Source organism: Nyctibius grandis, chromosome 6, assembly GCF_013368605.1.
Source record: "Nyctibius grandis isolate bNycGra1 chromosome 6, bNycGra1.pri, whole genome shotgun sequence".
In the NCBI taxonomy this organism is placed as follows: domain Eukaryota; kingdom Metazoa; phylum Chordata; class Aves; order Nyctibiiformes; family Nyctibiidae; genus Nyctibius; species Nyctibius grandis.
Window position 1 is genome coordinate 14,047,495 of NC_090663.1, and position 14,831 is coordinate 14,062,325.

Here is a 14,831-nt window from a genome sequence, read left to right on the forward strand (position 1 = left end):
TATTTTGATTGTACGTATCTGGAGTTTGCTTGGTGTCAGCATGGGGGACAAATTAATATTTTTAATATTGAAAAAAAAATCCTATTTTGAAGAACTGAAGGGAAAAACATTGCAACAGTTAATTAACGTTTTTCCACACAGTTGTGCAGAATGTTTCACTGAGTTTTAACTTTAAGAGGACGATGAAGAATGGTGTCATGATAGATTAAAGGTGTTTGGGTCTCTTAAATATGTATTTCAGTATCTTAGGATATTTAGATTTCTTTTTACGGATAAATTTGCCTTGCTTTGTTACAAAGTAATTATAACTCGTTTCTGATGTGCCTTGTGCTTCTGCCATATATTTACAGTTCCAGCTTGCTGTCATATTTGATCTATGTTTTTCTGTTTTTGTTTAAGAACTTAGTATACAAAACCAGAGCCCCCAAGAGAGCGTTAACTGTACATATTTGTAGTTGTTTAAAGATAGGGATCATATTAAAAAAATCATTTTTTAATGCTGGTGCGTTATGGCTTCTTTGTTGGCCACTAGAGCAATGTAAAGCAACCTGGGCGCACGGCCCAGCTAGGCAGGCTTGTGGATGCTTTGTTCTGCCAGTGCCATGCAGAGTGGCCAGAGCAGGTGTTTGAGCTTCACCTTTCCTTTGGGGTCCCAGTTCTTTCTGTATGGCCCCTAAGTTTCTCTCCTTTACATGTGATAGGATGAGAGGAAACAGCCTCAAGTTGTGCTAGGGGAGGTTTAGTTTGGGTATCAGGAAAAATTTCTTCACGGAAAGGATTATCAATCATTGGAACAGGCTGCCCAGGGAAGTGGTGGAGTCACCATCCCTGGAGGTATTTAAAAGATGCGTAGATGTGGTGCTTCAGGACATGGTTTAGTGGTGGACTTGGCAGTGCTAGGTTAATGGTTGGACTCGATGATCTTAAAGGTCCTTTCCAACCAAAAGGATTCTATGATTCTATGCCTCAAATAGCTTCTGTCCACTGTGCTTCTTTGTTTAAGTGAAGTAACATCGGCGTTCCTTGCTGCCTAGGCAAATAGGAGAGAACCTGATTGTTCCTGGAGGAGTCAAGACCATAGAGGCTAATGGGCGCATGGTTATTCCTGGGGGAATAGATGTCAACACTTACCTACAAAAGCCCTACCAAGGAATGACTGCTGTTGATGACTTCTATCAAGGCACAAAAGCAGCACTAGCAGGCGGCACCACCATGATCAGTGAGTACTAGCAATACTAACTCTTCCCACCCCAGGCTGAAGCTTGTGTAGCACATGTGGGGATAGCTATGGGAGGCTCCATACCAATTTTCTGAGATCTTCTGCAATGAATCTTGAAAATTCTGGGCACTGTGTTGGAGATCCATTCATCATTGTCACCCAGGACTGGCCTGAAAATGAACCTACCCTCAGAAAGAAACAGCGGCATGGGGAATTGTCTATTGGGTTTTCCTCTGAAATACAACAAGCACTGAGAGATAATAACTCTTGGGATTTTTGAACAACAATGTAATTAGTGCTGTAAATACATGGCACAGAAAATCTGACAAAGATCTGCTGTTCCCACCTAGTGACATTTTAGGGGCTCTGGAAATAACAAGATGCTTATTTATGAACTTGGATTTGGCACCAGGAATTGAGGAAGTCCCTACCAGAGATGTCCTGGAGGAACATCTTTCTTGGTGGAAGGGAGAAGTGTTTCTAGTTGTTAAAGACCCTTCTTCTGTCTACCAGATGGCAGGACAAGACTTATCTCTTTCCTACTAGCAGTGGCTTGGCCCTTGGTTAGACTTTGTGAGGCAGTTGTTCAGGTGACATAAATTGTCTTAGGTTCCTTGCACAAAGGAGCTGCCCAGTGGGGTTTTACTCCCACTGAATTGGAATGTGGCTTTTTTGCTGAGTGCTGTTACTTATTACCTGTGTTCAGCAGCAAGTATTAGCCTAAAGGATCTCTAGCAGTAAGCACAAAATGCACTGCTGTGTGTTACTTTTGTTAATGATTTTTTCAGTGTGTGTTCTTGAGTTGAGGCTTCCTGTGCAGCATTAGGTTTGCAAATGCCACTGATAAGCGCATCTTGCTTTGTTTCCATACTTACTTTTGACTTAGCCCTGCAAAGATAAGTATATGTGGATAAGTAGTCATGTCTTTATTTTATGTCAGTAAACATTGTGGCATGGTCAGATGAAGAAAGCCTTGAGACAGTGAAGCTGTATAGTTGCAGAGCATTCGATCTGCCATACAGTGTGGCTGAGTGTTTGTGCTCTTCATCATCTCTATTCAGACCTTTGACAATATTCCCAATTCTGGCTGCTGAGAAAGCATTTGACATCTCCACTGATACATTGGTGAGGCAGAGTGGGCCAATTCAGTGACTACAAAGCACTGATTAATAATAATGCTTACTATGAAATACGTAGAAATGGACACATCAGACAGTAAATACAGGTAACACTGGAACTTGTGGTCTCTTACAAAACAATTAAGGGAAAAACAAATGTTCCCTAAACTGTGAGATGTTTGGATCTCCCACTGTGTGTCTATTGATGCTGCACCAAGCAGGTTGCCAGGCTCAGCTTTAGTATAGACTGTCCACAAAGTCTGCTATACCTGAGACAGCAAGACCTGGCCAACATCCCAAAGTTAACGCTCTGCACACAAACTGCCTCCAAGGCTGCTGTTTTGGCCGAAATGCTGGAAGGCTACTTACATGCAGTGAGCGAATCTGAACAGTGTGCAGTCTGTGTAACAGACACTGAATCTCTTTTTCAGTTGACCACGTGTTTCCAGAACCTGGATCGAGTTTACTGACCTCCTTTGAGAAGTGGCATGAGGCAGCTGACACCAAATCCTGTTGTGATTACTCTCTCCATGTGGACATCACCAGCTGGTATGATGGGATTCGAGAAGAGCTGGAAATACTGGTGCAAGACAAAGGTTAGTGAGTGAAAATTAGTAGTATTTTTTGTTTTTATTGAAATATCGTATGGAGGTGAAATTTTGAAGGCTTTTAACGAATGCATCATCCAGAACAGAAATGCGTGGGCGCTGGTTATACTGCCCAAGGTTCTGCGCTACCTTGAACTTTTGTATTCACTTCCTGCTGTGTAAAATAGACCTAAAACTTTGTGCATTAGTGCTAGACAGCAGCAAGGTCGATGGAGGGAGAAGGTTTACCCCAATATAGGCATGGAAAGCTAAGAAGTGTATGAAAGTTCAGAAGCCTGCGTTGTCAGATACAAATGTATCACCATGCTTGCTTGTACATGTGGGAATAGGCTCAGACATTGCATAGTTAGGTTTTATTTTAAGATAAAACTCAGAGATCAGCATTTAGGGTAATCAGCCCAGTGGCCTTAGATCCTCTGTTTCATGAATGGAGAGAATGAGACATTTAAAGGTAGTGGTTCAGATTTTAACTAGACTGAAATCTGCCCATTTAGCTGCCTCACATTAAGCCCAAATATGAAGGGCACATGTGTCTGAGAAACTGTCGTCAGAGGCTATTGCTCATTTCTCAGCAGTGGCTCAGGATAATTCACTTGAGAGACTAGATGTTTTTATAAAACATGCCTATATTTTTAAATTAGGTTCAAGTTATTAGAAAAAAGCAATGCTAAACTTAGGTACCTAATATTGGAAAAATGTCCTGATTTTCTCAGGTGCTTGGTCTCCAGTGGCTTTCCCTGAAGTTACTAGAAGATGCTTTGTTTCGGGACTTACAAAAAAAAGGGTCACTTATTTAGGAATCTATTTAAGACACTTAAGGGTTTGATTCAGTTCAATTAACAGGTCTACTGACACGTGAGATGCTGTAGGTTACCCTACCTGGACTTCAGCTACCACTCCAGAACAGCACAGATAAAACCTCTCATAAATCCTTTTCCATACATGCCAGCTCAGTGTCGTGGTTTCCTATGTGGAGGGTAACTTGGTGGCACCAGCTATGTTATGTGTGGGCAATTGAATCTAGCCTTCAGAAAATAATAATTTTGATCTAGTTCCTTAAAATTCTGCCTAACAGCATGGATTTTTTTGTCCAGAAGCATTTTTTTTCAAATATTTTTCACTTCATACTTTCCTTGAAAATGCATGGATATTAATTAGGAAATATTTTCTGAAATGATATTTAGTTACCACGGGTAAATCAGAATGACCCTTATGTTGGGAAGTCTAAGTAATATGTGTATGCAGTATCCTTTGTAAGGTGTAGTGCTAGTGATGACTTAGATTTGAAAAATTCTGTTTATATAGAAATGTAGTATCAAAGTAGAAAAACAAAGCAAAATCCTATTTTTGAGTGAGCAATTGTTCACTGAGATACTATGGAGGTGCAGCCACGTAGGGGAATTTATCCTGTATTGCAGCCTGCTGGCAGTACACATGCCGTGTAACCAGATTTTAGGCAACAAAACCCTTCAATCGGCAAGATTACACATAATTTAGAGAAACTGCAGCTGGTCTTACATAGGTCTTTATAATATAGGTGATTTTTACAAGGTGATGACATCTGTCAACACTTATGGTGCCAAATCTGTGCTGTTCCCCTGCTGTCAGTGTTAACATGGGTATGCTGCTGTGCATTAGCTGACTGTACTGTCACACAAGTTATCCTGTGCGTTGTTTCAAAGGTTAGATACTATTTTCCAGAGCTCCCAGATCACAGATGGCTCAGCGCGCCCAAATTTGCCTGAGGGCTTACATTAAAAGCCTGGTGCAGACAGTTGGGTTAATAGTTCTCTCCAACTGTAGCAATGTGAGTTTTCAATATAAATCTGACCTGCCTTTCACTCTTTAGGGGAAGCAGGAATCTGTTCATCGGTTCCTGGACTGGGATGCGTGATGGGGCCCTTGGTGGCCTCTTTGGTGGCGATAGCACTAGGAGTTCACCTTTGTTCTCACGGATGCTGCAATATGTCTCAGGCAGTCAGTGTGAATTCCTCTAATGTGTTAGGAGACACAAGGTAAGGGAGAGTATGAAAGCACAAACACAATAGGAAATATTTCAGCGTGGCAGGGGCTTTCAAATTAATGGATAATATCTGCTGATAATTGTTAACATCTGAGCCAGCTGGTGCAAATAGACTTGATGTCAATGGAGTGACACTGGTTTTCATCAGCTGGGAATCTGGATTGAATTTGTTCTCAGCTGATTGTGTAGTGGGTGAGTTAGCCAAGTAACAGGGCTCAGTTAATCACGTTTTGATGCTGTTTGTGCCTAATACAATCTTGGCATGAATAACAGGGGAGCTCACAGAGCGGCTGTTGAGGTGCCCTGTCATGAGGTATAATTGAATAGTTCATCAGTTCTAAATCAATACAAAGCTAATTTAAGGAGACAGAGGCTTTGGAAGGGCCTGGAGATTTTGTAGAACCAAATGTTGATTATAAAGACTCAAGCTTGTAGCATTTCAGCAGCTACTTTGGGACTGGGCTTCTCCAGAACATGCAAAGGAACAACAGCCTGAAATGTGTTGATGGACGCCTCACTCATTCCTTTAACTACTGCACTTTGTCACTGTGCAAAAAAACCTGTCGCACTGTCTGAAATTTGGAGAGGATCCTGTTGAGTACTCCTGGTGAGAGAACAAGCAGGACATTAGCAAGAGTGTCATATGTAACGAATGTTAAGCAGTAAGGTCAATAGGCCATGGACCAGGTCTTTTGAAAAGCCACATATTTCCAAGGAGTAGATCAAGACACCAGAGCAAGGCATTAGGCAAAGAGTTTAATATTGGATACCTGTATATGTAAATTGGTGTTATTTTATCTCGGTATCTTGTAAAGGTACTCTCTTTGCAAGGCAGGATGGTTCAAACCATCTCTCCTGTTAGCTGCAAAGGCAACCTGTGAGATGCCCTTCCACTTGGTGTGTGTCTGATGTGGTAGCTGAGGGCGTGGATGTGCATTTAGATGGGAGAACTCTGCTTCTGCATTGTGGGAGCTGTCAGTAAGGGACAGGCTCAAGATCCCACGGTGGGATCCTTTCTCTTCTCATTGACTTCAGGGAGAACATTAATGTGAGTGGGAGCAAAACTCGTAGTGATTTTACCAAGGTCAGAAAAGGGCCTAAGAAGATACAAAGGCAATAAAAGAAAAAGGAAGTAAATATATATTACTTGGGCCAATGTATGTCTTCCAACCACAGTACCCAGAGAAAGCTGCCTTATCTCCTGGTGGGATTTTGATTAAATGAATTACCTTTGTCTAGATCCCAGTGGGTAAAGGAGAGCAATAGGTAACCCAGCTCTTTGCTTACAGAGAAATGTGTATGATTCAGTCCTGTGCCATCACTGAGGCTCGTCGGTGTGGCTTGGACCAGCCTTGACACGGCTCTCATTGCTTCACATGTGCATGATCACTCATGCAGAAAGGTGGCTCCCAGGTGCACCTGACATCTGAGACACTGTGTGGGTTTGTGAAGGGAAACAGAGCTTTCCTCCAAGGCAGGTTGGGCAGATGGGATCAGTCAGAGGGTAGATGGTGCTGCAGGCGTGATGCTGTAGGCACTGGCCCCAGGGAAGGCGTAGGCAAGCTTGAAGATTTTAAAGCAGGGACATGCTAAGTACATTGAAACTGTGTAAGGAGGAGTAGGCTGAGGGAATACAGTTAGTAAAGGGCATGCATGTTTTCTGGGAACTTGAGAAATAGGAAAATAGGAAGAAAGGACAAGCTCACAGGCTGATGGGGCTCCACGGTCCAGGCTGGATTTACTCAGCGTGGAAGGCAGCATGGAGGGGCCGGCTCCTGCTTCGTGTTTCTCCCTGAGCTGCCTGGCCTTAGCAGGAAGACATAATACCAGGGATCATTTCAAGGTTTTATCCTGGGGTATTTTAATCTTGTAATTGTGAATAAACAAATTCTATGTGTGAGTGTGAACAGCCGTACCCTCTGCCTGAGGATATATCCGTGCCTTCTAGACTCGTGAAGGAGTTATATCTTCATCAGAGAGCCTTAGTCATTCAGTGTAGCCAACTTGAATAACATGAACAGATCTCTTTCTTTTTCCTCTTGCCCCAGGAAGCACAGTTTTCGTGACAGCTATTTTGAAATGCAGCATACACCACTTAGCTTAGAATTTACTTTTCTTTTAAGCTAGAAAACTCTGAGATCAGTCCCTGTACCAAAGTAGGGATGTTGTCAGTAGACTAAAGTGTAAGGCAAATTTATAAACTAATATGAATTCAAATGTACAGAAGTTGTGAACAGAAGATGTTTGGAATTCCAGTTGCCTTAGAATACGAAGCTGTGTAAATAATCACAGAATCACAGAATGTTAGGGATTGGAAGGGACCTCGAAAGATCATCTAGTCCAATCCCCCTGCCGGAACAGGATTGCCTAGACCATATCACACAGGAACGCGTCCAGGCGGGTTTTGAATGTCTCCAGAGAAGGAGACTCCACAACCTCTCTGGGCAGCCTGTTCCAGTGTTCGGTCACCCTCACCATAAAGAAGTTTTTCCTCATATTTAAGTGGAACCTCCTGTGTTCCAGCTTGCACCCATTGCTCCTTGTCCTGTCAATGGATGTCACTGAGAAGAGCCTGGCTCCATCCTTATGACACTTGCCCTTTACATATTTATAAACATTAATGAGGTCACCCCTCAGTCTCCTCTTCTCTAAGCTTTGAAATAAACAGCAAAACTTGTAGTGGTTTGAATACAGTTGGTTCTTGGTCACCGACACTCAAAACTAGCATTTCTTACTGATTTCTAAAATTTGGAGCTGTCACCTTTCATGGTTTTGTATGACTGCCAACATAAATTCTTCCATCTTTGGAAGGTGGAAGGAGAGGTATGGTGAGCTGCCCTTGTAACTCGTTTCAGGCTTTGCTTCCACTCCTTCCCAGTGTCTGGCATCAGCTAAGCTGGGTGCTTTGGGCAGTAGGGTCAAGAAAAAGCAAGTTTGTATGCAAATTCAGATACACAGTTCCTACAGCTTCTCAGCACTTTGGGGAAACTTAAATAGAAGTTTATCTATTAAAAAGTACAGTTTCAGGTCAAGCTGAAATGTTTTCCTGGTTAGCTGAAGAAAGCTAAAAAGAAAACCAGTGATTCACAGAACCTTACACAAGTTTTTTTAAACTTTACCAACTTTAGATGCTTTCTGTAGCCACTATTGCTTGTCCGTGATTTGGCTACAAGCAGTCTCATTTGCCGTGGTGGCTGGGTTGCTCCAGGGCTAAACACAGGCAAGCCAGAGAGTCCAACAAATTCCCCCAAAGAGGGGATTCAGGCTTCTAGTCCTAGCAGCTGTAATGCAGCTGTGGAGCCATGCTTTATTTCTGGCAATCACTGGTGAAAAGCCTAGTCCAGACGTATTCTATGACTTATTTTTCCTGAAGTTTTTGTTCAAATACAATTTAAGAATCCACAATGGCAACACCTTTGAATTTTGTCTTGGAACAGGTGTCAACTCTTTTCAAGTCTACATGGCCTACAAAGATCTCTACCAAATGTCTGACAGCCAGGTATGGCTCTGAATGTTTTTCATTGTTGTGATCTGTCCTCTCTCCTGTGATGTCCTTCTCAACACTTGAGGAGCTGCTAAGGTTGAATCCTGGAGAAGCATTCCCATGGACCTGAGTGGCACTGGGGGAGATGTGCAGTGGGGGAGTTCTCTCTGGAGGGTCAGTGCTGAGCAGTGTTGAACAGCTGCACATGTTCCTTCAGGTGTATGACATTCATCTGCTGCAAGGATTATCTGGTGCCTTCCAACATTGCAACCACTCAGCTCTGCTCAGGATTTTGCCATGCACTTTATTTTGCTGTTACCTTTCAAGAACTCTAAGCCAGAGAGGGAAGAAAAGTTGAAACACTCGAAGCGGTGGCAGTTTTGAGATTTCAAGAGTTTCTCGGTTGCTGCAAACAGCTAAATGGAGTTGCTCTTTGCGGGAGGTGGCCTTTTCTCATTAGGGCTGGTGATAACAATGAGCTTGTTTGTCCAGAGCTTATTACAGATTCCAGACTCTTCAGCTTTCCCATTCATAAGTATCAGGTCATTGTAAATGGACAATGGCATCTGTTAGTAATAATAATATTTGCTTATTCAGTTGAGAAAATGCTTCTTTCTTACTTATTCCCAGAGCTGTAGCTCTTGGTCTGTTAAATAAGTATTGTTACACCTCCAGTCCATGTGGTTTTAATTGGAATTTTAGACATAATAATATATAAATGTTCTCTGAGAGGCAGTGCCTGTTAAATTCAACTCCCTGTTGGAATTGCCAGGAGAAATACATCAAAATGTTTAATGTGTGGCTAGACTAATACCTGTTACCTTGTTTAAATGCGCATGTTGCAGGCTGTGTATTCCGACCCGTTCAATGCTAGCTGAAGTACCCTAGTGCAAAAGTAGGCACTGAGAAAACCACGTCTTCAGTATTTGATCTGTGTTTGAAAACTGGACTCCCACATTACTGAAGTCTGGTTTAAACAGGGAACACATTAGCTGAATACCTTTTGGAAAGGGAACTAAATTTCAGTAGATCTGTGCTCAGAAATTCTCAGTAAAAGCAATAGGATCAACAGTTTCCTTTCTGTATGGATGGGATTTAAATCTTAGAAAGTGATAAAAAAAAAAGGGTGCTCTAGAGAAAACATTGCAACTTTTCATTGGAGAATTAAAGGTGTTGGTGAAAGCGTGACACTATCTGCTCTAAGAAGATGGTGCAAAATGCCTGCACTTCAGAAAATAGGTGTTTTAGCCATAATAAAAGTGTCTGTAGCCCATGGGAATAATTCCATTTTACATTTGCTAAAACTACGGAAAAGAGACCGCTCACTAAACTTAGGCCTGCGTGGAGGGGCGTGAGGAGGTAGCCCTGCAGTACGAGGGGCTGGGGGAGACTCAGCCCCGCTCAGGACTCTTGACCCTGTCTCGGTGCAGAAGGGCAGAGGCTCATCCTGGGGCTGGCTGGTGTGTAAGGGAGTGGGTAAGTCAGCACCTGGCAGTGAAGCTCTGGCTCTGTGTAGAAAGTGGAGAGTGGAAAAGGGAGATAATTACCAGCACAGAAGGAGCAAAACTGAGGTGAACAGAGAGGTCTGAGTGTTGTCATGTGTTTTCCTTATTCAGCAGTGTTTCCTTCTTTGTACTACCTGCAGCTTTATGAAGCCTTTACCTTTCTAAAAAGTCTTGGGGCTGTTATCCTGGTCCATGCTGAAAATGGAGACTTGATAGCTCAGGTGAGTGAACTGTCATTTTTGCTTCACTTTGTGAGAACACAGACACAAGAGAGGAGAAGTAAAGCCCTCCAGTCAGAGTATGGGTAGGAAAAAAGGAACTACCTGGTAAGTGCCTTAATTTGGCCGGATGTCCTACACACTGCTGGTATAAAGACTGGGATGAGAGGATGGAGACCCTTCTGCAGAGCATCCGTGAGGTAGAGCAGCGGTGCAGACAGCTCCTGGCCTTGGCAGCAGATGAGGACTGGGTGAGGGGGGCAGAAGGAAGCAAGAAGATCTCTTCTGAATCCAGCAGAGACAAGTGATGCAGAACAACATAAAGCCTTGCTCAGAGACTTTGGGGACAAAAAGTGTAGCTAGGAAGCTTTATGCTAATGTGTCTTGCTGCAGCTCTCAGCATAAGCAGCATAGTGAGTTTGGGTGGTAAAGCTCTCGGACCTATTTATTTTTGAGAATATTCTTATAAATCTCTGAAGTTAGAGAATAAGAAACCACCGTGATCTTCTAAACATTTCAAAAATGTGCATTAAAAGTGTAAGTCATGCTCTTTGAAGATGCCTGTCAGAACCAGGAAACTGGGCTCAAATTCAGTACATTCCATTAAAATGTCCCGGATCCCCAGTGCACTCTTTACAGGTCAGGTCCCCCGCGTAGGTACTGTCCTCACACTGGAGCGTGCTGTAGCTCCGATCTGTGCCACAGCACATCGAAAGAGGTATCCCAAGGACAGCAGCTGATAGTAAACCTTCCGCTGGTCTTTTAGAGGCCAGGATTCCCTGTAAAACAGAATGGGCAGGTTTGGATGGGTGTTATGACTCTATACATCTGTGGCAGATGAATCTTTTAAGGCTGTTGCAGAGGTGTTTCCTTCCTGTGATCCCTTGTACGTGCATAGAGCCCCTGAGGTCCGTGAGGCTCCGAATGAGCCAACTCATTTATCTGTTGAGCTCTTTATCTGCTGGCTTATCTGCTAAGGACTAGGCTGCAGAGCTGACAGGGAAATTACAATAGCTAAAAACAAGTTGTCTTTGAGATCTGGACTAGGGAAGCCACCTTGTCTCATGGTTAAGCGAGAACCTCAAATGAACACTTGAGTGGTTGGGCAGTGTGTAAGGGCTCTTACCCATGTGGGTTTATTTTTTTGTTTTTCCTTCAGTGGCCTTCTGTCCTTTATCTGCCTGGTAGGAATTTACCCCCTTGGAGAGCCTTTTTTCCCTTTTCCCTTCAGGTTTGGCCAAAATAACCACTGGGCTCAAAACTTCCTAGTGAGGAGTCAACAGACACATACAGCGCAGTTGTGTCCTTCCCCCACTGAAACCGGGTGAAAACCCTCGTTTGGATTCAAGAGGGGAAAAAACTTCCCATGAAGTTTAGCATGATTTAAAACTACCAAAATATATAATTTATAGTTTTAATACAACATAAAATATCCAGTAGAATGAAAAATAATAAGAAACATAGTAAGTCAATATTACTGTAGGAATGGCAAAATGAAACAAATCAAATGGCACCTGTGATGTTTTGATGTGTTCACCATTAAAATCAAGGAGCACTCATGGAATTGCATTTCTGATAGAAATCTGTTTCAGTTATATTTTTTCTTTGATCAGCTTTAATATACTGCCATGGAATACGAACATACATTATTAGGAAAAGAGGAAGTAGTAAAGAAATGTAAATTGTGTTATACATCAACATATTTCTTCACTGTTGCCATGTCTCATAAAATCAGTCTTTCCTTATGCTTTTATTTAGAAGGATTATTTGGATAGTGACGAGAAAGCTGCCTGAAGGGCTGTTTTGCAGGACTATCCTGTGTGAAAATCCAAATTTGGTCTTATCAAACAAATGTTCTATCTTGTTAGCACTATCAAATCCTCTTAACAGCAGGTAATTTTATCATATGGTCTGATTTTTATAACTTCCTTCAAGATGCAAATCTATCCTACTTTGTGTTCCATCCTTTGCCATCTTGCTATTTTTCATATTATATGGTTGCATTTTAGATTTTGTTGTATTTTAATTATCTGAAGTCTTTAACTCTCACTCTTCAGAGCTGTTGCATTAATGATTTAGAACATCTATTTTTAAGAATACCTATGAAACATTATGATTTTCTAACCAAAATAATAATTAGAGAGTCAGATTATTACATTCCTATTAATGCCTCTTCAGCCTTGATTGATAGCACCAAAGGCAAAAGTATATGTGAATATTAACTTGTTCAGGTTTTCCTAGAGTATGTTGCTAATGTGTGAGCTTTTCACCCTCGGGGACCTCGGATCAAATATTTATTAGATGACACAGTAAAGTATGTTAAGTAACTTCATCCTGGTCTCCAGGGGACATTTGTCTGTATCACAGAGTCATTACATTTGTTGAACTGGGCTCATTAGAGACCTGTGGGCAGGGCAGGCCAGGCTCGGGGGTAGATCAACAGCTCTGGTCCCACTTCTGCACTGCTGGCAGACCTGGACCAACCTCACATGAGAAATGGCTGACCGCCGTTTTCTGCAAAAAGGGGAATTTATTTCAATACCACTGCTTGACCTTAAATTAAAAGAGGTGAAGATTTTTATCTAGTTTTAAAAATTGGTCTCACTGCTGTGAAGCTAGATAGCACAGATTTTTTTTCCTGACAAACCCCCATTGGTCCCAAGATGGGCTTTTTGGCGTGGACACAGTCCCCTCACAACTGGAGGGCACTGTTTTGCTTTTGTAAAAAGAGAATTTTAGTGATTCCTCTGTAGGAAAAAGTGTTACAGAAAACTGGGTGCCAAAGGCAAGCCTTTATTTGATGAAGAGTTAGCAGTGCTAAAAGTTTAAGGAAGGTAACAGTGCTTCATGGATTGCAGCTAGAGAGGAACTTCTGCGAGTGAAGAAAGAGTTGCAGGGTGGAAATATCCATCATTACCATTTAGTGTATTGATTGAAGCCTGTTCCCTGGGTTGGTGTCAAATAAGACTTTCAGGAGGGCAGAGAAGATTTCTGATGGTGCAGCCCAATGGCTTGAGGTGCAAATACGCTCTGTCACACTGCAGAGACAAATCTTCCCTTGAAATCTGCGCTGGCTGCGTGGAGCAGACGCCGGGGTGGCATGGGACCAGTTTAGGGCCAGTGTTTTCAGTCCTTCTACCCCGGCAGCAGGCTTACATGGCTGCACTTACACAGACAAAAAAGGGGCAGTCAGACAATATGGCTGTTAGTCTGCCAGAGGATGCCTGGTGCAAGGGTCTCATCCTGGAGCGCTTGTCAGCATTTATCTCTTATCTTGCAGGAACAAAAGCGTATCCTGGAGATGGGAATCACAGGACCTGAGGGACATGCTCTGAGCAGACCCGAGGAGGTAAGAGACTTCACTCATTTTGTCGAGCATGTAGCATCAGAGCTTAGCTTCTGTATGTGCGGATGATAGATGGGTGCATGGGGGAAGGCAGCAGTCTGCTGCTCCCATGGCCTTTTCCAGTATTATTCAAAGACTTGAAAAGTCCAGGTTCCCCTTCAGCTTGTTTGTTTGCCTGAAATAGCCTTTTGCCGCTGCAGCAGGTGCGTTCCCTTGGTCCAGGGATGAGCGTGTCCTTGTACACTCAGGAGTCGCAGCTCCTGCTGCCCTGGGCACGGGCATGCATGTGTTTTTTGAGTGTGACCCTTGTGATTTGATTTGTGATGACAAAAAAAACGGGTTTAGCAGGGTAAAAATCAGCAGTGCAGGTTGTGGGTTAGGCTTTGGAGTAACTGCATTCATTAAAACGCTTTGGCTGAAAACCTCCTATAAGATGCATGTGTACATATATACCATGCATATACAGGCACTCACATATAAATCTATGTTATGCCAGCAGATAGATTTGTAGTAGAAATGCAGGCTGTAGAAATGCAAATATGCGAGAATGGAAAGATGCTATGAGGCAGCTCATTTTATGCAACTCTTTTATAATAAAAACCAGGCTCTGACGTGGATCATTTTAGGCATCTGGAAAGGGTTTCTTTAATGAGAAGGAAAAGGTGGAGACATGTGGATGTCCCTTAATGGACACAGTTCAGACCGTTAATGGGATGATGGAGGGTGGCAGTGGGAAGTGACTGCTTTCCTTGAAGACTAAAGAGACAAGGTCCTGGGGATATGAGGCTAAAATTGAAGAGATTGTTGTGGTTTGCAGATCTTCATATAACCTCTCCCCAAGGCAAAAGGAATCAGCTTAATTGGTCGCATTCTTCTATTGAACTGTTTATGTACTTTTTCATTTTGCCGTTTAACTTCCACCTAAATTATTCTAAAAGAATGAAGTTGTTTCCTTTTAATGAGAACATGGGCCTAAGGAAAAATCTGCATTTACAGTTTCCAGAAAGGAATTTTGCATCTTTCTGACCATGCATCTGACCACCTCAGCCCCAGCGCTGAGATACAGAGGTTCTGCCTCCTTCCCTGCTCTTCTGCGGGTGCATTTGGGGCTTCGAGAGCAAATGTGCTAAAAGTCTTAGGAAAACCTGAAGTGACAGCCTGATTTAAGAAAAAATATTTTACAAAACTGTGAAGAATTAAGCCATGTGGTTTTCGAAGGGCTAAGTCGCTTAACTTTTCTAGCACAACTCTTGGAGAGAATATCTGTACTGACGAGTCGGTATTTTCAGTCACAAGAGTTTTGGGTATTA

At 42.6% G+C, this 14,831-nt stretch overlaps 1 protein-coding gene across 2 annotated transcripts in view; it reads left to right on the top strand.

Moving 5' to 3' along the window:
• The window catches only part of CRMP1 (collapsin response mediator protein 1), a 53,251-nt gene that overhangs the window by 21,327 nt on the left and 17,093 nt on the right, over nt 1–14,831 (top strand). For both annotated transcript variants that reach the window (XM_068402842.1, XM_068402843.1), the window contains 5 exons: nt 1,035–1,219; nt 2,769–2,933; nt 8,406–8,467; nt 10,098–10,178; nt 13,456–13,524. In XM_068402842.1, coding sequence (XP_068258943.1) covers nt 1,035–1,219; nt 2,769–2,933; nt 8,406–8,467; nt 10,098–10,178; nt 13,456–13,524 — 562 coding nt within the window. The remainder of the gene's footprint in view (nt 1–1,034; nt 1,220–2,768; nt 2,934–8,405; nt 8,468–10,097; nt 10,179–13,455; nt 13,525–14,831) is intronic.